General features: G+C 39.3%; 1 protein-coding gene across 4 annotated transcripts in view; it reads left to right on the top strand.

Moving 5' to 3' along the window:
• dgki (diacylglycerol kinase, iota) overlaps positions 1-25345 on the top strand; it is a 98886-nt gene that overhangs the window by 54380 nt on the left and 19161 nt on the right. For 3 of the 4 annotated variants that reach the window (XM_085136748.1, XM_085136747.1, XM_085136745.1), the window contains exons 4-17: positions 5543-5617; positions 8089-8145; positions 8238-8303; positions 8384-8452; positions 9863-9979; positions 10356-10430; positions 11220-11315; positions 13643-13725; positions 14016-14076; positions 14157-14270; positions 20122-20247; positions 20743-20821; positions 21151-21206; positions 22146-22208. In XM_085136748.1, coding sequence (XP_084992874.1) covers positions 5543-5617; positions 8089-8145; positions 8238-8303; positions 8384-8452; positions 9863-9979; positions 10356-10430; positions 11220-11315; positions 13643-13725; positions 14016-14076; positions 14157-14270; positions 20122-20247; positions 20743-20821; positions 21151-21206; positions 22146-22208 — 1137 coding nt within the window. The remainder of the gene's footprint in view (positions 1-5542; positions 5618-8088; positions 8146-8237; positions 8304-8383; positions 8453-9862; positions 9980-10355; positions 10431-11219; positions 11316-13642; positions 13726-14015; positions 14077-14156; positions 14271-20121; positions 20248-20742; positions 20822-21150; positions 21207-22145; positions 22209-25345) is intronic. The other variant, XM_085136746.1, reaches the window with a different exon arrangement.

Below are 25345 nucleotides of genomic sequence, written 5' to 3'. Positions count from 1 at the left end.
TTTAAAAATCTTTTCATTTTGCATTGACTAAAAAAAATGGACATAATGGCATCTTAAATTAATTTTATATCGTGGCCCACATACAGCCCACTTTGGTCTTAAGTGGGCCAGACCAGAGAAACTCCCCTTTCTGTTATAGTGAAGACATTTAACTACACATTTAGTCCCTTTGATATCTTAATATAAGAAAAAGAAGTGAACCTTCAGCAGTAACTTTTTCTGCATAGTAAAGAAACACTGTGATCAGCGCAACTGTTTGGGTTTGAATTGTCAGAAATAAATGTGCAAAAAATACAGAAAAAGTTCTGGTAGCTCTTTACACAGATTGTTCCTTAAAGTTTCATAGTAGTTAATGAAAAAACAGGAAGTTGTCTGTTTATCAATTCATTACGGTTGTGTAGTATGATTAGCTATTGGGGAGGTCTTTATCATCTACCAGCCGACTCAGTGGCCAGGTCAGTGTTGTGGCTGTTCTCGATATCATTCATCTGATTCACTTGCAAAGTTCAGATGACCTGCAACTGTGCCATCTGGGAGTGCAGCTGGTGACATTTCTTGTTTTGGCCTCTGTCATGTTGGTGTTTTGGAGCCAGACGTTACCTTATATTGACCAAAGGTTGATGTGCCAATTTATCAGCTATTGCTAGTTGGCTTTGTTGTGGTCTTGTACACCCCATTCCCACCCACCCCCCCACCCCCTTTAGACTCAACCCTGCGACACAATGTAAGACGGCTGCGATCAACATCGTGCTAGACTAAGTCAGTAGTTTGTCTGCAAAAATAGACTTTTATTTGAACTTCTGTAGGTTTTCTGTAGGTTTCGCTGTGTACAACAAGCAACTGTCGATGCATGTGTGAAAAATGTGACAATTGCAGAGTTAATCAGCCTGAACCAACCATGACCAGAGTCTCTTATATCAGCACCTAATAATGCTGCCCGAAACACATCTGATTCTTAAAAGCTTTTTCATGCAGCAGAGTTTTGTCTCTTTAATGCAGCTGCAGAATAAAAAGGCCTGTTATTGCTGGTGCTACGTTAATGAGACAAAAACAAAAAACAAAAACATGATGACTCTAAAATGTGGCATCAGGAGCAGGTAATACAAAATTTCAGTGTAGTACCAGGTTGTGATTTTTAGTGCCACACATAAACCACTCATTGAAACACATCATTTGTGCTTCATTTGCAAAGCAGGTGGTCCCAGTGTTCTGCAAAAGGAACGTTTCGTATTCTGTTGTAAATGCTAAAAAAAAGCATTATTTTGAACAGGATACCACACTCTCATTCAGGTGAAACATGTCCACAAAGCAGAGAATTAATTACTCCAAAAACAGAGAAGGAAGTGTCGTTGACTACAAGCATGCAGGGCTGCAAAGAAAGAGTCTAAATGAGAGCTGTTGTTGACCTTTTGTCCATCTATTCAGCTTTTACAAGAAAAACAGCACCTGCTATACAGAGCTGAGAAACCGCCTTTAATTCACTACACTAATATAATGACATCTTTGTACATTTCCACTGATGGAAGGTAATTATAGTGCACGTATAAAAACACATTAAGACGCTGTCAAGATTGAGCTGCAGCAAGAAATAATCTCTCTGTGGTGATTTGTGTTCGATAAATGTCCAAGAGGATATGCCGACCTCAGAGGAATCTGAGATCGCTTTGACAAGTCGTGGCTGACGTAAGTAAACACATTCCTACCTGTTTTCAGCAGGATCAGCTCAATTTAATCTCAGTCATGAAGGAACAACCAGGCTGTCTGAAGGAAGCAGCTGAGGTTTTTACCTCATGTAAGGCAAATGCTGCAGAAAATACCTCCTCTCTCCTATTACACGCTTAACAAAGAGTGTTTGGAAAGGAAGTAAAGACCTCCATGGCATGCTTCATAATCATGGATTACCATCCACCCACCCATCCATAAATCTGTCCATCCACCCATCCTCCATTCAGTCCATTCAATCCTCTATACCCTGGTATGTTTCTATTGGAATATTCCAGATTGCTGGGAATTCTGAAAGAAAGAGAAATCTGATTACAAATTCTAAACACCTGATTACAGCTAAAAAAAGTTATGTAAAGTCTTAGTTATAAGTTAGTTTTGATTTACAGATCACAAGTAGCTCTTTAAAATTATATTTGACCAATTAAGATTTGTACAGTTGCACATTTCATAATGTTATTCTCATCATCTCTTTTCTGTTTTGCCTCCTACTCTTCATCGGCCTCCTCCACCACTGCTCTGTCCTCCCTCATCTACACCTCATCCTCCTCTTGAACTCAAGTCGGGGCTCTAAAACAATAAAATGTGCATTAAAATGATCACTTATTCTCCATTTATTCTATTTATTTATCATTGTCAGTCATTCAATGACTGACAACACTCCCGTCTCCAGAGAGCTGACAACAGGTCGGCTATAACCAAAACAGATTATGCCAGCTAAGGCTTGAGTGTCCTAAAATATGTTAAAATGTAGTGTGTACAAAACGGTTTTTATACACCAACAGTCGTAGCATCACGCCAGTTGGCCATGGCTGTTATGGGGTACAGATGGTTAAAGAAATCTATTCGGATATGATGGCAAACCTCTTTCTGGGACTAGAAGGGACTATTCCATCAGTGTTCTTTTGCCAATCTTCAAGCTTAGACATGGTGTGAAAAGAATTTCTACCTTGCGTTACTCTTGTGAATGCATATTGTGTTGGAAAACGACAGATCGTTTTGGGAACCACCTCAGAAACCTCACCCTATCTCTGAGGCTGAGCCCAGACCTAGAAGCTTGTTTGCTGCTTGCATCTCACTCTTTAGTTCGGTACCCACAGCCTGTGGGCACAGCTGAGGATCAATCAGACAGTAAATTCACATCTTCTCCTAAATGCTCTCTATTCAGCAGAATAGACCGGTACAGTGTCCGCCTCACCTCAGACATGGTACTACTTAGACATGCCGGTTAATAAACACTCATGAAGTCTTCTTAGTATCCTTCATGTCCTGGGGTTGTTTCTTTTTGATTAATTGGATTGATATTTTTAGCATCATTTCAGTGAGGACCACCTTACTTAAAGGAATATTGTTATTTTTTGTCTACGGAAATCTATATTTGATGGCATGGCTTGGCTCCTGCCTTGGACCTCCTCATTCTCGCTATATTATGATTATTGTCTTGATAGAGCGATGTGGTTGGAAGTGTGATACAAAGCCACGATCTGGCCCACCAACTGTATGCTTGCTGGCATTGAAATCAGCTGATCTACCGGGATTGTGGCTGAGTATGATTCCGTTGATAACACATTTAAATGCCTCAGTCCCAATGCTTGTCTCTCTGCTCAGCCATACCTTAAAGCCACTCATAGGTAAACTGAATGAGACTGATGATCTGATTACAGCTCAGCACTCTTCTGGGAAACTTCCCTATCCTGGTCCTGAGTTCAGCAGTGTTAGGCAGGAGAATTTATTCAAGGCTTGAATGCTTTGCCCGACTGGTTTAAAATTTGTAGTGCTTTATAACTATTGGTTATTTGGTGATTGTAAAATGTGTAACGTAAAATGATGTCATACTGTTTCCTTTTCTGTGAAAAACGTGCTGTTAAAAGACTACCGGACATTAATTGTTTTATACAGCTGTTTAAAGTTCCCTGACAATGACCATTAAAAATGTATTTTGTGTGTAATAAATAAAGTTCCTCTGTTTAGAACCTTAATTTTTCTTGGAGTTTTAACTCTCGTGGCATCTTGAAAAAGGATGTCTTGCTTGTCTCAGCATGATAGTTCATGTAAGAAGCTGATCTTGTGGTGGGGCTTTCCAAGCAGAACATTCAGAGCTACTAACCCATGAAAAATGAGGGTGAATCGTTGTTGTTTTGTTTTTTGGGTTTTTTTTTCTTTTCCTTTTGTGTGTGTGTGTTCGTGGGAGTGAGAGAGTAGCTCTGAGTATTGCTCAGTGTGACATTTAAGGGTGAACTCATTGACTGGAGATGAGACCACTCCATTATTATTTGTCATATTATTACTCATAATTAGTAGTTTGTCTGTTGCAAGAGCAAGGGCACCACGGCAGTGTTATTTATTGAAGGCAAATCGCACTTTGGCATCTTGAGTGTTTGCTTTTTTTTTCCAGTCACTGTGTGATAAATTACTCTGCGCTTTTAATTCATTCTTTTACCTTAGAGATTTGTTTTTTATGGGTTTTTGTGTGTGTGTTTGTGTGTTTTTCCCAGCCCCACAGCAGTAAAGATTATTTTCTGGGTCTGGAAATTGAAGCTGAAGCTAAATTACCTTAAACCTGCATTAATTTAAATGGCCAACAGGGGGCGACTCTTGTGAAATAATTTTGTCTGTAATTATCTCACTGTGACCAGAACTTCAGCGCTGGTCTTGGTTAGGGCCACCTTTCCCTCGTAATGTCTTATTTCAAATAACCAGAATACCAAAATTAGGTTTTAAAACCCACGTCTACAAGCCAGTGGGTCTTTCTACGATGAATTCGTCCAAGCCTCATTTGTTTTTTGTACATTCCTTTCACTATAAAAGTCTATAAACGTTATGCAGTATGTGACTGCTCTAGATAAAATAGCTTACAGTATGTAAATCAGCTTACAACAAATTATTGACTTAAATTGAAATTTCAATTTATATTTTAGAAATTTCAATGCAGGATGAAATTTTTCTTAATACAGTAAAAATTTAATATTTAAATGATTAAATATATTATTACATTCACTGTACATAAACTGTTAAAAGGTAAGGACTGTGGTTGCTGATTTTTTTTATGTAGTTTGTAATCCATGAATGACTTAAAAAAAAAAAACTGAATTAGTTATATAAAACGAATTCAGTTAAAAATATGCACAATTATTTATCAAATTGGGGAAAAATTATTTATTACTATTATTATTAGTATTACTATTATTTTAGTGGTTCACAAAAAGTTGTGTATGTATTTTATTAGTGATAAATGTATATATTAATAACAACATATGGCTTTAATTCATGATTTTATGTATTTTTGCATTTTTTATAAAAGAAAAAGAACATGCACAACATTAGAATTTCTTTTTCTTTTAATAGAAAAAAAATTAGCCAATAGTCCGAAGTACTTTGTAGAACCAAGCAAAGATATCAAGGTTTTTTTTAAAAAAAATGTTGATATTGACATGAAAGTAACGTAAAAGACATTTTCTCTAAAGATTGGGTAGTGACACCTATACCTATAGAAGAGTCAGAAATATAAGCTAATGTTCTTAAAATCCTTATTTTTCCCACTTTGAATAATGACTGGTGAAAAAAATAACAAAAACAGACTCCTCTCCTCAAGCCTGGAGTGTCACTGTGCTGTTAATAGTGCTAATAAAAGTCTGCCACTGCTTTGCAAACTGAACTGGAGTAAAGGTAAAATGTTGGGGGACCTTGAGCACATCTTGCCAGTGTGTAACAGCAGGTTGCTGTTAGCGTGTTCTTACACTGCTTACGTTTGTTTCATTTGCTGTGTGTCTGTGTGGATTTTGTGTGTCTTACTCTGCCCTTTGTACTCTCTCTTTTTAAGAAGTCGGCCCCCAGGAGGAAATGTGCAGCCTGTAAGATTGTTGTTCACACCGGCTGCATGGAGCAACTAGAAAAGGTAACACACACACACACACACACACACACACACACACACACACACACACACACACACACACACACACACACACACACACACAGTCATGTTTTCATATCCTTGTGGTGACATCTAATTGAAATAATGCTTTCCCTAGGGTTAGGGTAACCCTAACCATGATTGTAACCCTGACACTAAAACCACATTTTGAGTCTTAAAAATGCCTTCAAACTTGTAGGGATGGGTATTTTATCCACATAAGGGCTGTTGATCCCCACAAGTATTGCAAACTTCCAATTTGTTTGTCCTCACAAAGATATGTAACCATAGTACACACACACACACACACACACACACACACACACACACACACACACAGAGTTTATTGTTCATACTTTTCATTTCATTTTTTTCATAGTTTTTTTTCTCCTTTAATATTTGTCTTTCTGTTGACGCCTTCTGTACCCCATTTAGGCTAAACACTGTGGAGTGTGCAGATAAATGCATGATGGGAAATGTGCACAGTTCTTTTGTAACCTGGTGATTCTTTCAAGTAAAGAAGCAATAAAAATTAATTCTTTTCTCCTCGATCCCTGTTTTATGCTCTTGGGTTCTGAGACTCAAATAAATATAATATTAAATATATATAGCTGTTCCATTATTTCTAAGATCTTTAAATGCATTTGATAAGATTTGTTATTTTCTTTCCCTATGTAAATTAAATGAAGCCTAGGCATGATAAGAAAACATATATTTTATTTATTCCAAAAGCTACAGCAGCCAAAACATTAAACATAAAAAGTAATAATTAAAGTAATAATTGGTAAAATTTAAAATAAAATTGAAAAGTTATATAAGAAACTGAATATAGAATCAAAATACCTTACTAATTATTAGCACAAGCACACATGAGACTAAAAAAAACTCCAGGTTATACACAGGGTTTTTCAGGGTTGTAGTAACCAATGTGCTGCTTATCTTACAGGTATTACACTCCAAAGGGTTATTGCATGAAGTACTCCATGAAATCGGAAATCCTTCTTGAAATGAGTCTTACACTTGACAAAGCCTCTGGGCAGTTACAAGCACATGAAGGTTGTTTTTAAATCAATGCCGTGAGAGCCGTAACTTAACTTCAGTGGTCACTGAGTCATGAAAAATGTCTGCAAAGTACCTGAGTAAAGTTTAATGACTGTGCCTGAACATTAGGTTAAAAAGCCTTTTCCCCTTCAAGCCATACTTCTACTGTGCATGTAGAAGTCTGACAACATTACTGCTTTATTAACAGATCAATTCAGAGTGGCGATATGTCTCTGCTCATTCTCCAGAGCACTGATTATATGAAATACTTGTCCATATTATGAATTAGTAAGAATGCTACTAGTACTATTTACTATTACTACTAGTACTAGCACTACCCCTGTACTTAACAAGGCAGTATGCTCTCCAGCACACAGTTTAAACTGTCATGGACCTCTGCTGTTTACTTGCAACATGACTGGCTAATAAGTTTCCCATTTTGGCTTTTGATTGGCTCTTACTAAATTCTCACATGAACCTTTACAAGAGATAAAACAATAATTCGCCACTGTTTAAAAGTATAAAACATTTAATTGATGCATAAGGTTCAGAAAAGCCTAAATGCAATGTTGAGATGTGAGGATTCGGGCTCTCAGGTGGTTAAAGATGCTCTGATGTAATAAAGTTTATTGTAGCTTACTAATAATTTTTGAAAGGTCTTTATGTCCGTGCATTAGAGTTTCACTAATCTTGGTTTTGTGTCCTTTGTCCTGGCTTCCTCTCCTCACCCCAACCAGTCACAGCAGATGCCTGCACTTTCCTGAGCTTGGTTCTGCCGGATGTTTTTTCCTGTTTAAAGGGAGTTTTTCCTTCCCACTGTCACCAAGTGCTTGCTCACTGGGGGTCTGATTGTTGAGGTTTTCTCTGTATTATTGTAGGGTCTTACAATTTAAAGCGCCTTGAGGCAAATGCTGTTGTGATTTGGCACAATAAAATTAAAATGAGTTTTTGGCATGAATATATTCCAAACTCTTTCACCCCTAAGTTTAGCCATCTCAGTCAAATACCAAATCCTAACAGTAATTCTAACTAACCCTAAGTCTTAACCCTCAAATAGGCAGTTGGAAAAAAATTCAAATTTTTGTGATCATAAATAAAACAAATTCCCAACGGTAGCTACAGATGATTTATGTTAATTTTTAGTCTGAATGAGCGATTCTCGGGAAAACTAAAACCCTAATCTGCCAATTTTGTACAGGCATAATAACACACACACACACACACACACACACACACACACACACACACACACACACATTCAGTGAGTGTATCATTATAATTATAGATGTCAACTTTTCAAAATAGTAGCTTAATGATTGCCTGCATGTGATGCATTTATGGAGCATCTGTAAAAATGTAGCTGTGAAAAACAACCTCCCCAGATGGGAACTACAGCTTATCTCTTTTTCTAGATAAACTTCCGATGTAAGCCGACTTTCAGAGAGGGAGGATCCCGAACCCTGAGAGATGTAAGTGTGTAGCTGCATAAATGTGAGGGAGGAATCACCTTTTTGTTTGAGGCGTTAAGTGAAAGAAATTGTGTTTCTGTGTTTGCCGGCAGAACATCCTCAGACACCACTGGGTTCACAGACGACGACAAGAGGGGAAATGTAGACAGTGTGGAAAGGTGAGTTTACACTCAAAAACACATGCAGCTGCACACAGATGTTGTTCCTGTTCATGCAGACTGCCTCTTTGTTTCTGCAGAGTTTTCAGCAGAAGTTCTTCCACAGTAAAGAAATCATCGCCATCAGTTGTTCGTGGTGTAAACAGGCCGTAAGTCCGTTAATTCACGAGTAAATATGATATTTAACCCCACTAAGATGTTATTAGTGGAGAAATACAAGTTGTATTGTGCATTGAAGTGGACTAAATATAAACTTAAGCACTACAGGAAGTTTCTGTACCTATTTCCAAATATATATTAGAGTGACATCATTTGTTATTATTATTTCCACATTAACAAGGTCATGTAGACCCCACTCATGAATAGGCTGGTTGTACTGACACATCTGTAATCCCCCCAGTCTCTCATTTCCTGCTGTCTCTACACCTGATTTTTTAATGTAGCCATACAGTAAAGTAAAGATTATCAATCATTTATGTACCCAATCTGTCTCGAGGCTGGAGTCGGAGGACTGCTAGTGTCACTGAAGGAAAGCACCTTAAAGAAAATGATGCATCACGTCCTTGTTTATTGAAAATGTGATTGCATTATTTAAAAATGTTACATGTGTCATGGGCTCAATAGAGTAACTGAACCTATTTAATATTTTTGTATATGGTTGTATACAGTTACATAAATTCAAAATGTTCCCAGAAAAGGGAATATGTCATAGGTTCAGTACTGTAATTGCACCCATTTAATGTCTGTGGCTCCCTTTATTTCCTGCTGTCTCTACAGCTGATTTTCTAATACAGCCACAAAATATGGGTATATAAATGATCAATAACCCGTCTCAAGGCTGAAACCAGAGGACTGGTAGTATCACTGAAGCAAAGCTCCATTTAATGTCTGTCACACAGAGCAGGGATGTCAAACTCATTTTACATATTGGGCCACATATATCCCACTTTGACCTTATATGGGCCAGATCAGTAAAACTGTTGTTACTGTCAGTGTAAAGAAGTTTAACTACATATTGAATCCTTCACATATCTTAGTATAGGAAAATAGAAGTGCAATTTCAACAGTAGATGCTGTAGTTAATGGAAGAAATCTGTCAGCTATAATTATTATCTTTATATTTATTCATTACTTACTGCAGGTCCTCCATAAAAATATTGAAAATTCTATTGTAGGTAAAAAAACAAACAAACCAAAACTGTTTTTAAATGTGTATCTATTTATCAGATTATCTGATGTCACATGAATGGCAATGTCAGTAGGAAATGCTGTAAAACTTCTGAAAATACAATTAAAAGTCCAAAATCTCTGCCTTCCTTCATACTTTCCAAAGCCATCCTTGGACCGAATTGGTTCTTGCCCCCGACCCTTATGTTTGACACCACTGAGGTAGCATAAGAGAAGCAAATATTGGCACTCAGGGTGTTTTGGTTTTCTTATAAACAGCTGTGTTAGAGCACCACACACGGACAATGGCACAACATGTGTGATAGTTTGGATTGCAAGTTTAGCGCATGACACGACCCTGAGGAGTGTTTTTTGGGTTTTTTTCCTTGCAGTTCCACAACAAGGTGACATGTTTCATGCTGCACCAGATAGAGGAGCCGTGTTCACTGGGGGCCCACGCCGGAGTCATAGTACCACCGTCCTGGATCATCAAAGTCAGGAAACCACAGGTATGCTCATACCCTCGCCGAGCACCCTCCTCGACCGCTCTGCTGGTTGATAAAGTTCACTGGGTGTCATCTTGTGACAGTAATGAGAAATGCCTTTGTCAATCTAAATTTAAAACTCTAAAAGAAGGCGTTTCACAAGCTCAGTGTGTGCTAATGTGTGTGTGATTTTTGGGGTATGATAAGATTCAAACTGACACGTGTCTGGTCTGTCTGAGGGAACTCTGGGATTGTGTCTCTGTTATCACACACAGACACGCACACACATACTGTATATCTCTGTCGCGTCACATGCTTCATTGCACTTTTAATTACCATCACAGGGGACGTGGTGACAGTGAACTAACCACTGAACTCTGCGTGTGTATGTGTACTTTAGAGCTCCCTAAAGAACTCTGCCAGAAGAAAAAAGCGGACATCTTTCAAACGAAGGACAAGCAAGAAGGGATTAGATGTAAGTGATATTATCAGTTACACTGTCATAATACATTTTTAGCTCATGTTTAACCTTCATGTGAAAAAAAACCCATTAAACTAAATAAAAGTCGTTGCCGGCTGACTTCAAACTGTGTTTATAAAACATCGACTTCATTTAGGTATGAAATGAAAAAATTCTTGCTTTAAATCTGCCTGGATTCTGATGGCCAGCAGGGGGCGACTGCGCTGACTGTGCAAAAAAAATAGATCGAGTAGAAGTATATGGAGAAGTTACCTTATTTCTTTCCATTTTAAACACACTAAATGTTTTCTTAGTTATTTTTCTTTTATTAGTCTTCACTTGAGCATGATGAAAAAATATTTACAAAAAATATGGAGGAGGAAGTAGAATATAACTGAGGGCCTGGCTAACCTGTGATTGACATGTCGGTATTGTATCTGCGCAGAGCTGTTTTTCAGTCATGTCCACACCTCGCTCTTCATGCTTAGTTTAAAGAAGAAAAAAAGAACAACACCAAAATTGCCAAATCAAACCAAGCTCTAGGAAGCTATGTCCATCTTTGCTATACAGTCTATTATTGGATTATTAGGGTCATCTGATCTCAAATCATTGCGGGCTTCTGCTCCACCATCTGGAACTGGATCGACCGACCGATTTTCATAAAATACAAAAATTGATATATCAAGCTAAAACTTCTCAGCAGTCATCACATATGCCCAAACTTTGCACCATAATGAATGGATCATGATTTTAATATTTATGTTTTGTGAACATTCTAATATTTTGATCTTATTGATCTCTTAGGAGTCTAAATGGCGTCCGTTCATGCTGAAGCCTCTCCCCTCTCCCCTCATGAAGCCCATCTTGGTTTTTGTGAATCCAAAGAGCGGCGGCAACCAGGTGAGCAAATGTCTTTAATCTTCTGTTTTCATCTGTTTGAGACACCTTGTCTTCTCATTGTTGTTTGGAGATATTGTCGCTGCCTCACCTCGTCTGTCCTCGGCCTGTCTATAATTAATTTTCATTGTGAGGATGTCGGTTCAGACAAAAATTCGGTTTATCAGATGAACTGAGCTGAGCTGTTTTCACACATGAACTCCAAACATTTTCAGGAGATTCGGGCGGAAACATCTTCAGAAGTTTCACAAATGTATCACACAACAGGAAACGGTTAGCTTCAGAAGTGTTGGCGCTGCAGGAAATACTCCGTTTTGTTTAGGCGAGCATGCAGGAGGTAGGACACAGCTGTGAATCCACCGGAAGATTACCTGCACAGCTCTCAGATACAGTTGTGGTCAAAAGTGTACATACACTTGTAAAGAATATAATATAATGGCTCTACCGAGCGTCCCGTTATTTCTAAAACTCTGATTTTTCCCTGATAGAGTGATTGGAACAAATACTACTTTGTCACAAAAAACATTCATGAAGTTTGGTTCTTTAATGACTTTATTATGGGTCAACAGAAAAAAGTGATCACATCTGCTGGGTCAGAAATATACATACAGCAGTGCTAATATTTGGTTACATGTCCCTTAGCCATTTCCACTGCAATTAGGCGCTTTTGGTAGCCATCCACAAGCTTCTGGCAAGCTTCTGGTTGGATCTTTGACCACTCCTCTTGACAGAATTGGTGCAGTTCAGTTAAATTTGATGGCTTTCTGACATGGACTTGTTTCTTCAGCATTGTCCACATGTTTTCAATGGGGTTTAAGTCAGGACTTTGGGAAGGCCATTCTAAAACCTTTATTCTAGCCTGATTTAGCCATTTCTTTACCACTTTTGATGTGTGTTTGGGGTCATTGTCCTGTTGGAACACCCAACTGCGCCCAAGACCCAACCTGTGTGCTGATGATTTTAGGTTATGTTGAAGAATGTGAAGGTAATCCTCCTTCTTCATTATCCCATTTACTCTCTGTAAAGCACCAGTTCCATTGGCAGCAAAACAGCCCCACAGCATAATACTCCCACCACCATGCTTGATTGTAGGCATGGTGTTCTTGGGGTCAAAGGCCTCACCTTTTCTCCTCCAAACATATTGCTGGGCATTGTGGCCAAAAAGCTCGATTTTTGTTTCGTCTGACCACAGAACTTTCCTCCAGAAGGTCTTATCTTTGTCCATGTGATCAGCAGCAAACTTCAGTCGAGCCTTAAGGTGCCGCTTTTGGAGCAGGGGCTTCCTTCTTGCACGGCAGCCTCTCAGTCCATGGAGATGCAAAACACGTTTGACTGTGGACAATGACACCTGTGTTCCAGCAGCTTCAAATTCTTGGCAGATCTGCTTTTTGGTGATTCTTGGTTGACTCTTCACCCTCCTGACCAATTTTCTCTCAGCAGCAGGTGATAGCTTGCGTTTTCTTCCTGATCTTGGCAGTGACGAAACAGTGCCATGCACTTTATACTTACAAACAATTGTTTGCACTGTTGCTCTTGGGACATGCAGCTGCTTTGAAATGGCCCCAAGTGACTTTCCTGACTTGTTCAAGTCAATAATTCGCTTTTTCAGATCCATGCTGAGCTCCTTTGACTTTCCCATTGTGGCGTTTGTGGGCGTTTGTATCCAATGAGCCCTATTTAACTGGCCTGAGAGAAGTCACCAGCTGTCGTCACTCATAATCACTCACAAGCAGTTAAGAGGCCATGCTATGAAGCTCAGTTCACTGACAACTTTCTAAGTCACCAAAATTGCTAATTCATGTTGCTGTATGTATATTTCTGACCCAGCAGATGTGATCACTTTTTTCTGTTGACCCATAATAAAGTCATTACAGAACCAAACTTCATGAATGTTTTTTGTGACAAAGTAGTATTTGTTCCAATCACTCTATCAGGGAAAAATCAGAGTTTTAGAAATAACGGGACGCTCGGTAGAGCCATTATATTATATTCTTTACAAGTGTATGTACACTTTTGACCACAACTGTAAATGGACAACACGCAGATTTGTACTGGGGAGTTAAACAAGTTAAAGGCTCATTCAGCTGAGGCAGATGTTTGCATCTTACCTGCAACTCCGTCAGGTAAAAGTTCAGGGCTCCACTGCTTACCATAATCTTTTAGACTTCATCAGTAACATCTTCAGAACATAACACTGGGTTTAGTTCAAGATTTGGAGATTCATTTCTCAGATTTTCACAGATTTTTTTTTTTATTTGCTTGCTGTTAGTGGCAGCTTTTTAAATATTGTAACATGAAGGAAGCTGATTTTTTTTCTGCTTTTTCTGTAGGGTGCCAAAGTGTTACAGATGTTTATGTGGATCTTGAATCCTCGTCAAGTCTTCGACCTTTCGCAGGGTGGACTGCGCGAGGCGTGAGTAAACTTCCCTTGGGGAGAGTGCTGGTGTTTCATTACAGCCTACACAGTTAGGCTGAAATCACCCTGAGCTTGACAGTTTAGTACCAATTACCTACTTTAAATCTTCATTTCACATCACCCTTATCTCAGTCCACCTCTGAGGGGGAAAGCCATCTTTTCACTCCTCTTTTATTTAAATCCAAAGCTCACAGGTGAACAATTTTCATAAAATCTGGACCAATTACACCCACTCAACACTAATCAGCAGTCTTTTATTCTATAATATTACCTCTCTGCTTTGTTAGGTTGGAGTTGTATCGCAAAGTGCCAAATCTGAGGATCCTTGCCTGCGGAGGAGATGGCACGGTGACTATACATCTCTAATAGCCACTATTTTCTATTCTAAATTTCTACAACTTACACTTTGCCTTCATGTCTCGCTGTAGGTGGGTTGGATCCTGTCTGCTCTCGATGAGCTGCAGATGAATCCCCAGCCTCCGGTCGCTGTGCTTCCTCTGGGAACAGGAAATGACCTCGCCAGGACACTCAACTGGGGTGGGGTGAGTTCCTAGCCTTGACTTCTGCTGCAGAGTTGATGGAGAGCAGCAGGGCACAGTAGTGTGCCCTCTCTGAGTTTATGTGCAAATTTTTTGCACAACATGACTAAATAAATTAGATACAAAGGTAAATCTGGCTGCAGACTCTTTGCACCTGGAGGTGAGATTGAGATCTAACGAAGAAAAAGAAGAATAAGAGCAACAACAGCTCTTTCAGCATAAAAACAAAAACACATTTAAGGGATTTAGAGCAGGGAACATTTGCATACTTCATGAGAGAGATGAAAATTTCCTTCTTCAGATTAAACATGACAGGTTTATAGCCATGTTGAGTATGCTCAAATATTAATATGCAGTAAAAATAAATTCTCTATTCCCCACCACCTCGGAGAGCTACAAAACGGCTCACCCACATTCCAGGATGTCTAAAAGAGCTCCCTTCCTCCATATAATCTCCCCCCTTGACCCTTAAGCCCGTTTGACCTCTTCAAAGCACAACTAAGATGACATGCTTGTTGGTGACATCACAGCAGCTTCCTGTAATTATGTTTCCTTTTTAATTTAAATTTTCGGCAGTTTTAAACAACAGTTTTAAACAACAACCCTCTGACAGCAAAACGGCTCGCTTAGCGCACCCCACCTCACTGGGAAACATCACAGCAGTGACACAGCTGCAGTGGGTGTTGTATTCAGAGCAGGTTTAAGTGTACAGAACAAACTGAGGTACAGAGTTTATAAATCTATAGGTCGAGTTGGCAGTTCACTCACGGTTTTTCATGCATAGGAACCAGAAAGGGTTTGGTTTCCCTCAGGGGAAAATTCAAAATCAAATTTAAATTTAATTTGTCACACACACACACAACCATACACAGTATGACATGGGGGTGAGATGCTTGTAGCTGTACAATGCCCGACCATTAAATTATTATCAGACTGTAAGACTGTAAGAAAAAACAAACCATTTCCATCATTTTTTTAAAGTGGGGTTTCATTTCCTCAAGCGTAAAATACATTTTTTGTTTTCACATTCCAGAAATAATAGAAAAAAACGCATGGACGTCTTTAAGTAAGGTATCCCAGACTCATCGTTTCAATTATATGTGGACCACTTGTGCTCACTGAGACTCACACACCAAAATAATAAGCCGCAGTTTATTGCTGCAAATTTTCTGAAATCTCTTTGTTATTATATTGTTTATTGTCTCATAGGGGGTCCAAACAATCGTTTTTTCCCCAGTGAGCTATAAAAGATCCTCATCTATTGCACAACAAACACAAAGCAAATATCATGAAGACACAGCTGCTAAAAATGACAAAACAAATTCCAAACTTATACAAAAAAAGTTCTCTATTCATTAAGAAAAGCTTTACTCATTTCATTAAGAAAAACACAGGAAAAACATGACCAAGATTTGTTGAAAATAAGCCAGAAACCCCACCATTTTACTACTTTAAGAGATTTTGGTTCCTCCGACTACTGCCCGGAGCACAGAAATGTGAATAAACGTGATTATATATTTCCTGATATTGTTGCAAGTGCTGATTATCATCCAGCATTGACAGCCGAATTAAACTGTCAATGCTTTGTTAACAAAACAAAAAAACCCTCTGGGGTAAGAAAACACAACTCAGTTGACCACAATCTGCAATCTACTGACATCTAGTGGTGAGATTTTACACACTGTAACTTTAAAGATGTCTAGAGTAAATAGTGCAATTATGTACATTTTTCAGATGTACCTTTTTCACTCTTGAAAATTTACAGTTTACACAAGCTAAATTTATGGTAAAAGACTCGTATGGAGTCTCAAACATAAAGCATATTGTACTGTTGTCAAGGTGGAACTTTTTCTAGAAATAGCCTTACAAAAGCTGGAAGTGTGGCATTTGTTGGATTATGAAAGGCGAGCCCTCCTCTGTTGGTTTTGACCTTCCTCTCCCCCAAAACTTTCAGAAAGTCTGACAAAAATCTGCAGCTTGTTCCTAAAACTCTGATGAAGCACTAAAGTTTGAAGTTTGACACACGTTTCAATAACATCACTGCAGCAGATCTTTTACGAGCACCCACATTCTTGCATAAGACTTTTGATCAGATCAGCTATGTAGGCTTGTAGTGAGGATAATACATCAAATATTTCACGTATGAGTCAAAAGTTAGAGTGAAAAAAATTGATATGTCACTAATTTTTCTTCACATTTTTCAGATAATTGGGATAAATGTATTAGTAAATTGATAAGGAGTCTTTACAAAAATCAATTTTCTGGCTGACATGCTGCAGTAAAATGACAGCATGAAGTATATGTGACAGTAAGGATGGACCTTGTAGTTCAGTTTCACTGAGTGTAATGAACTGTCCCGTCTCAGCCCTGCACCGTGCTGAACGATGAAGCAAGGACACGCGAATGACTTCAGCAGCTCCGGATGGAGCAGCAGTGAAATCAATGATAAAACATTCCCGATACGTACAGAGATACACGCTTGGAGCGAAGACGGGCCTGAGTGGAAATTCTTATCTGCCATGTGATTAATTAGTGTAATTGCTCTATCCTTTTTGTCCTCTATTTCCTCAAGTATTTCTGACTGCAGGCATTTTATCCACTTTGTCTATTTCCATTTCCTCTCCATTCCTCTGACTTCTCATTTCTTATCCTTTTTTTAACTGTTGGTGCATCTCCTTGCCTTGCCTTGCCTTGCCTTGCCTTGCCTTGCCTTGCCTTGCCTTCACTGCTCTTCTCCTTGCTCCATTCCTTGTTCTCACTCTTTCATCCTCTTTTCTTCCTTTGACTTTCCCTTTTGTGCTTTTCATTTCCTACCTTTCCTCTTTTCTCCATACTTTCTCCAACTTCTTTTGTTTTCATTTAATTTTTCTTTCATTTTCTGGACCTTTCTTCTTCATCCTGCTGTCTTTCCTTTACTGCTGTTCCCTCTCCTTCTTGCTCCTTTCTTTCTTCTCGCCTCTTTTTCTTTCAGTCTATATTGAAAGATAAATAAAATATATCTATTTCCTGTCCTCTATATTGTCCTTGTCTTTCCATTCTCTACTTTCCTCATATTTTCTTCCCTTTTCATTTATTTTTCCCCCCCATTTGCTGGACCTTTCCTCATCATCTTGCTCTCTTCTCATTTAGTTTGCATTAGCTTTCTTTCCATTTCTTTCCACTTTTTCCTCTCCTCCTTCATTCTTCTCTTCTGTTTTGCTCATCTTTTCTCCTATCTCTTGTTTTTACTTTCCTTCCCTTTCCTTTCTCTCTCACCCTTATTTCTCCCTCTTCCTGCTATTTTATATTGCTTATGTCTCTTTCCTTCTTCTGTCCTGATCTGTCTCTCATCTCTCTGACACTCGGTTGTGTTACTCACCGCTGTATCTGTTCCACCTCTCGCTGCGTGAGTGTGACTGTCCCTGTGACTTGCTGTTTGAGTGTGAGCTCTCCTGCTGAGTGTGTGTCCTTGTTAGTACTTACATTGCGGGGACATAAATGGTGCAGACTTGTTTTGGACACACAAACGATCGTTTCCTCCATGCAAATGACTTGATTTGAGTGTTAATAACACGTTGGGTCAAAGGTTAGGTTTTGGATTGTGTAGGTTTTGGTTAAATTAAGTTAATGTAAGTTGAAACCTGACTGTGTGTGTGTCAGCAGCTAAGAGGCCCTGCTGATGAGCGCTATACCATCAGATTGTTTTCTCCTTATATGTATATGTGTGTGTGTGTGTGTGTGTGTGTGTGTGTGTGTGTGTGTGTGTGTGTGTGTGTTGTCTTTTGTCTTGTTTCCTTTATTTGTCCAAAAGGAGGGAGAAAATAAAAGCAAACAAAGACAGAAAACTGTACATGAGAGGGATCGACCTGCGGAGATTGTGAAATCCGTGGACGTGCATCATGTGGTTGTGTTTGATGCTCTTAAAGGTTATGGTTATAGTGGCAGTAATGAAACCTCAATCATCGCTCACTGAAATCCAATCATCGCATGCTGTTCCTGTCTGCTGCTCTCGTTTATTACTTAGTGTCTTTTCTTGTGTGTGGTGTTTTTGTTAGCAAGGAGATGAAAGAGGAATGGAGCGACAAGAAACAGCCTTAGCCTCTTTTTCAGTCTTCCACTATCAACTTTCTCTCTCGTTCTTCTCTGCATCCCAGTCTGTTTTTAGCTGCTGTGCACATTCCTTAAATGTGATTCTCAAAATTTCTACTCCTTTGTTTTTTTTTTTATCAATTTGCCTGAACTCAATGAGTAAAGCTGTGTGTATATCACAGCATTTAGACTGATTTACAAACAGCCAACAAATCCTCCAGAACTGGCAGTTCTTACAACATCCCGCTGACTTTTTCAAACATTCATCACAACAAAAGTAATTATTTGCTGTTATTATTATTATTATTATTTTTTTTTACTAGAAGTTACTCTTACATGGTGTTAACCAAACTCTAGCAGCATTAATTTTTACTGCAATATTTGATTTAGTTTTAGTCATAATTTAGACATCTAAATACTTTTAGTTTTATTTGACTTGTAGTTTTATTATTAAGATTATAGGAGCCAAATTCAAAAGTTGATTCATTGACTAAAGTGGAAAGGTTTGTCATGTCGTTACAGAGCAGAGGTGCTCCACAAGGTTTACAAAGTCTTATTTTGAAATCCTTCCAAGTGTTGACGTTTTCATGAGAAACAGGGGAGCTGGTTGTACGGGTGCCATTTGTCAGGTCTAACCTTCATTCTGATTGGATCATTTCCTAAATCGTCCCGCCTTTCTGCACAACTTAATTAGTTCTGTTTGGATCTTATCTCTCTGAATATTTTGTTTATAGTTGTTGATAAAAGTGTCGCTATGTTTCATCAGTTCCTGTCCTTGGCCTTAGTTTTCATTTAGTTATTCTCATGTTTTGTGAGGGGGAAAAAACTGCGGTGAAAATTATTGGTCAGTGAAATTAAGACTGAACGATAGATGGTTTACCAATGACCCAGTGGGTTTTAAACTATCATGTTTGTATAGGTTCTCAGTCATCCAGGTCATAGTAGTCTTGAGAGCTATTTAACCCCTAGTGGGGCTTCTCCTGTTTGTTTGTTGACCTGCTACTGATCATGAGAGTTGTCACATGAGCCAAAGTGTGAACAAAGACATGGGTCTTAAATCATCACCAGGGGTTTAGGGGAAACCACTATGTGAGACATTGTGACTTATTGAGGTAACCTGAAGCAGGGTGTGAGTGAGGGTTGAAGCACATGGGGAGGGATCTGTAGACTGCATTGCAGGTAGCTGATACCTGGTGTCGTACTGTAAATTTTTATTTTTAGCTAAATGATATAAAAAAAAACCCACTTCCCTGAAAATGGCTCCACAATTTTTCAATCAGCACTGATGGGTCTTTACAGATGTAAAGGTCAACCCCTTCCATATGCTCTAATGCTCTCCCATAATATCATGAATGCTGGATTCTGTCCTCTTATTAAAGAGGCTGGGTCTCTCTGATAGATCGAGCAGCTCTGAGGTCCTCTTTTTATACCCAGTTAAGTTTCCATTTAACCTAAACGGTTATCAGATGCTTCACCGGGTCATTTTGTAGCAACCTACACAACCTTTACACAACCTTTACACAACCTTTCCAGCATTTTATTAATATTCATTGCTAGCATTCAATTAAAAAGAAAATCTCATTTTATTAAACATTTACGTTACAACATGTCATCTTTGTCCTATTTTCACTTACTCAAATAGTTTAGATGTTCTCCAGTGTGTATTTATCCTCACTTTGCACAGATGCATATTAAATGTAACATTAAAACCCTTTTGCACAGATGACTGTGTAGATGTTGGGTAGTTAAATTTGCCTCTGTCTTGTGTTTGCTATCCTCCCTGCAGGGCTACACGGATGAACCAGTGTCCAAGGTTTTGTGTCATGTGGAGGACGGTTCGGTGGTGCAGCTGGACAGGTGGAACCTCTTCGTAGAAAAGAGCTCTGCCCAGCCAGAGGAGGGCACACAGAAGGTCAGTTTGTGCTGGAAGATAGGATGTGTGCGTTCCATATTAGGTACACTGTTGGAATAAAGATAGGGCAGGCTTTAAAGGGACCATTTGAAGCCTCTTTTGCATCATTAATTTTCATCTCATGAGATATTTTATTGTCTTTAACTTACAATCATAGCACTTTATTGAAGCGTCTCTTCTGTACCTGTCAAGACCAGAACAGTTTTTTGTAGCAGACTTTAAACATGATAAGAAGAGGATTTTAACATGCGAGCAGGGGGTTTGCGGAACTGCAGAGTTTTGGTGCTTTATTTTTCATCCTCTGAGGTTTTTGCTTGTTAATATCTATACCGTGGGTTTAAAGAGTTGGGCTTTACCAAAAAGTGTGAATTTGGATGAGTATCAGTAGCTAATTGTTTGAGTTTATGCTCAAAGAGGATGTGAGCTGTCTATGTGAATAAATTACATTATATTTATGCAAAGAGGCCCACTTCAGTGTTTTTCTTGCATCCTCAGCTGCCCTTGAATGTGTTCAACAACTACTTCAGCCTTGGCTTCGATGCGCACGTCACCCTGGAGTTCCACGAGTCCAGAGGTGTGTGAAAGCTATTTTAATATCAGACTTTTTTTAATTTTCACCTTGTGTCAACTCTATTCATGTTCCATTAGGTCCTCCTCTCCCCAGTTAATAGATCATTTTCTGCTTTTGTTTAAAAAAAAAGAAGAGAAAGATGAGCAGAATGAAAAATTTACAAAGGATACTGAATCAGATTCACACATTCAGGCATGCACAAATGAGTCAGTCTCTCCGTGTTACTCTGCACCGCTCTGCGTGAGTTTTCACATTTGTAATCCCACTGTCTTTGTCACGTCTTTAATGTATTCTCCTTCTTTCTCTCTGCCTCTCTAATTGTGTCTTTCCAGAGGCCAACCCAGAAAAGTTTAACAGTCGCTTCCGCAACAAGATGTTCTATGCAGGAGTGAGTGTCCCCGATGACTTTCTTTCTGCTCACACATCCACAGATACGCAAACCTTTGGAGCCAAAACTCTTCCTCCCAGTCACTGTCTGTCTGACACACAGACACATGTTAGGATGAGCAGGAAGAAGTCTGGTTTAAATAAGCGAAAATGAGGTGCTGCAAAAAATCACTCAAAGTAAATACACATGGAGGCAAAGAGAATATCTCAGCTGTGTTTAAAAAGAAAGCAAAAGCTACAGAATGTAAAGAAACATCTGCTTTGACTTTATATCCCAAGCCTCTGTACACTGAGCAGATTTCAAGTTGAACGAGGACCAGGCTGTACTTTTGAGCAGTACCAGGTTGTGCCACCTGACGGTGCAGGAAGTCAGTCTAGCGTTCACTCTGAGGGCCTTTACACACCAGCACGTAAAATCTGTGCAAATGTTTCATGAATTAAAACATTTTTCAGACTTCTCTATTTTTAATGCAGCCATTCACATTGACTGCATACCTTCGCCAGATGATTTTTGGGTAATTTTCCTGTAATCCAGTAATTTTACTGATCTGTAGTGAGCCGAGGTCATAGCACACTGTTTTGATCTTTGATCTATTGTTAATTAATCCAGCATTTTTCCAACTTCGTGCAGCTCTAGCTTCTGAACCTCCCCGATTGAAATCAAAATTCTTAAACAAGAATTTTTAAATTTGGAGCTATTTGGAATGAGCAAATTCTCTGTGAAGAATGTGAGTTGGAAGGGAGAAGTGATGGGTGGGAGTTGGAGCGGAAGCGTGTCACGGAGTTATGTCTTTTTAATGAGGGAAATGTAATGAACTGTAATTCTGTTTGATTGGGCCCCATTCTCTGTGTGTGTGTGTGTGTGTGTGTGTGTGTGTGTGTGTGTGTGTGTGTGTGTGTGTGTGTGTGTGTGTGTGTGTGTGTGTGTGTGTGCGCGCAGGCTGCGTTCTCAGATTTCCTCCAGAGGAGCTCCAGGGATTTGTCCAAGCACGTCAGAGTGGTGGTGAGTGTTAACACACTCTCTCCGTCTTCTCTCTCGCTCTCCGCCTGTATCGTTTTCTGTGTCGACATGTTTGGGCAGCAGGTCGGTGATTAAAATCCCGTCCTCTGCTTCTCTTTTAACGGTCGCCGTGCTGAAGTGTCCTTCATTAAAGTCTTACAAGAACCACCACGCTGCTCATTCACTGACCCTGAACACTGACATCTACCCCAGAGTTAGAGCACCAAGTGTCCCTTTTTTATTAACATTTCTAATGACGATTTCATTGGTTAATTGAAAAATTCCTTAAAAAAAGAAAAATGCCCAGAGATAAAATGAGCATATTTAAAGGGACAGTTCACTCCATCTCAGGGGTGATCCAGTATGTGGTGCAGAGCAGATTTCTGGTTTGTTGTCTCTCTCTTCATGTTAGCCCTGTGATGGACTGGTGACCTGTCCAGAGTGCGCTGCGCCCTCTGCTCTGTGCTAACTGGAGCAGGCTTGGACAATATCAGCTGTAGGTTCAAGTCAACATTAACATGTACAGAGGAAGTCAGGAGAGGGTTACAACAGTATCTACAGCCATCTGTAAAGCATGGCGGAGGTCGTGTCTTGGTTTGGGGCTGTATTTCACGCAGTAGTGTTGGATATCTTGGAAAAACTTATGGAATTAGGAATGCAGATAAGTACTATCAGAGTTTGATCCAGCATGTAATGTCCACCCTGGACAGGCTGGCTTAATTTTTTTTAGGTATGACATTGATCCCAAATACAATGTCAATGCAGTAAAATCATTCCTTGATAGAAAAACACACAGTCATGGATTGGTCTCCCCGGAGCTCGGACCTCAACGTTACTAAAGCAGTGTGGGATCATCTACAGGCAGAAAAAACATCCAAAGAAGAGCTTTGAATGTCTTTGAAGAAGCCCGGAGAACTATTCCTCAAGACTACTTAAAGAAATTACAAGAAAGCAGCCTCAGAAAGTTCAGGCTGTGTTGAAGCATAAAGTTACTTATATGAAATATTGATTTTCAATTGACCTTATATTAATTTGTCAATATTTGCTATTGATATATAGGTATTGTCTCTTGTGATGGCTGATTAACCATAACTAAAAATGAAATGAAAGAAACACCCATCAGCCTTGTTATGAGTGTTAATGTTGCAAAGTTTGTCCACCAGAGGGCGCCCTGCAAATTTCCTAATGGGAACATGTATGTGTGGAATAGCACATCTGATTGAAGTCGGGCTGAACATAAATGAGTAATCCATGACTTGTTGTTACAATAAAACAAGATCATACTTTGAGATAGTATGACAATACAGCTGAATTTCTCAAATATCAATAATATCTTAGTAAGGACTCATAAATAACAGTAACTGTGTCCCAAAACTTCGGCTGCATCCTTCGGAGGCCGCATTTGAAGGCTGATTACGTCACAGCCAGGCGACGAAGGCTGTCCCAATTCGTTGACTCCTTCAAATGCGGCCGACAAATGCGTCCTTCATTTCCCCGAATTTGAAGGATGGGTCGGGTGTGTCCTTCGTGGCCTACCATATCCCAGAATTCATAGCGCGGCCCAGCCAAATTTCAGCTGCCAACAATGGCGGCCGCTACTGAGTTTTAAAATTAGTCTTATTAATCTTTCTGGGTCACAAAATAAACTTTTAACATATTTTCAGGCGAGAAAGTAGCTGTGTAAATTTCAAATATCTGCTTGGTTTATCAAGACATCGCATATTTGCAAAAGTGTGCCGACGTTTTCGAAGACATCTGTTACCCACCCGCTCGATAGCAAGCCGGGGGGTTCAATGGTCACTCGAGCCGGCGAGAGCAGCGGACTCCTGGCTTCATCGTTTTCAGACCCCCGCTCTTTCGCTACTCAGGTTAAACATGATATATAAGTCACTCGGATAACTTAAAAAATTTAATTTTTTACCCTTTTTCTGTGTTTTATTTGTTCCGGAGTAAATCGGTTTGGCTGAGATCAAAGTTATTATATTAAATAAAACTTTTTTAATCCATCAAGTGGGTTCCTCCGGGATTTTCACACAGCTGAATAAACGTTAAACAGAAAAGTGATTAAACAGAAGTGTGAGACGGTCGAGAATTTACTCCAGTGTCCTGTTATATTTTAGATAGCAAGGAGCAGACGGCCGAGTTTATTAAACTCCACCGAGACAGCGGTGACGCAAATCTGAAGGCTAGACCGTCCCATTTCACAGCCTCGCACTTCCGGCCTTCTCAGTCTTCGAAGGACCCGGCCCACATAGACCGCGGAGGCCGGGTTCTTGGATGCAGCCGACGTTTTGGGACACAGCTTACATGTAACAAATTTTAGAGAAGTCTGTTTTTGTGTGTCTAAAAGGCCTAAAAAAAAAAGTCAGGCAATATATCTAATTTTATCAGTGTCAATTTAAAAACTTGTGTATCGGTTGATCTCTACTTAGCACCAGCTGGTTTCTTATGTTTGCAAGGGTAGGCAGACGTCTCTGTGGCTGATATCTCCAAAACTCACATCAAAACATTCTACTGCAGGCCAGAGGAAAAACATAATTGCTAACTTGATTTGGTGGTTAACAGTTAACAACCCTGTAACTATCTGGGACTGAGTCGAACATAACCAAATTACAGGATTGTTTACTGTGTCTTCAGTGTCAGGGATGCCCCGAGAGCAGCATCTGTTGAAATTTCATGCCAGAGCAGCGAAACACAAACAGTTTATTTGATTGTCTCGGAACATTTTCCGACTTCCCTACTCTGACGCTGACTCTCATCCTCAAGCTTCTTGTTTCCTGCTGCTGATATAAATCTTTGGCTAATAAATATATCCCGTCATTCAAAGAAAGAAAGAAAAAAAGACTCAATCGTTTCCTTAAAAAAATCTTGGCGCTGCAGTTTTGAACAAATATTAGTAACACAGGAGGAAAAACTGTTTGTTTGGGATTGTTTTCAGCTGCTAATTTGTTGTTGCTGTGAGTATTTATAGCAGCATCAGCAGATTTACAGTGCCCTCGTTCATTGTAATGCAGGAACTTGTTAGAGGTGTTAACGCTGATGTGTTTTATATAGTTTCTGTGAGAATAATGGAGCTGTGTGGCACAGAGGAATGAGCTCAAGCTTCGGATGCGCACCGCTGAGGCTTTCTGTTGGTTTTG

Source organism: Neolamprologus multifasciatus, chromosome 17 (assembly GCF_963576455.1).
Source record: "Neolamprologus multifasciatus chromosome 17, fNeoMul1.2, whole genome shotgun sequence".
Lineage (NCBI taxonomy): Eukaryota > Metazoa > Chordata > Actinopteri > Cichliformes > Cichlidae > Neolamprologus > Neolamprologus multifasciatus.
Note: the sequence above shows the minus strand (reverse complement) of the source record. Positions and strands in the feature narration are given on the sequence as shown.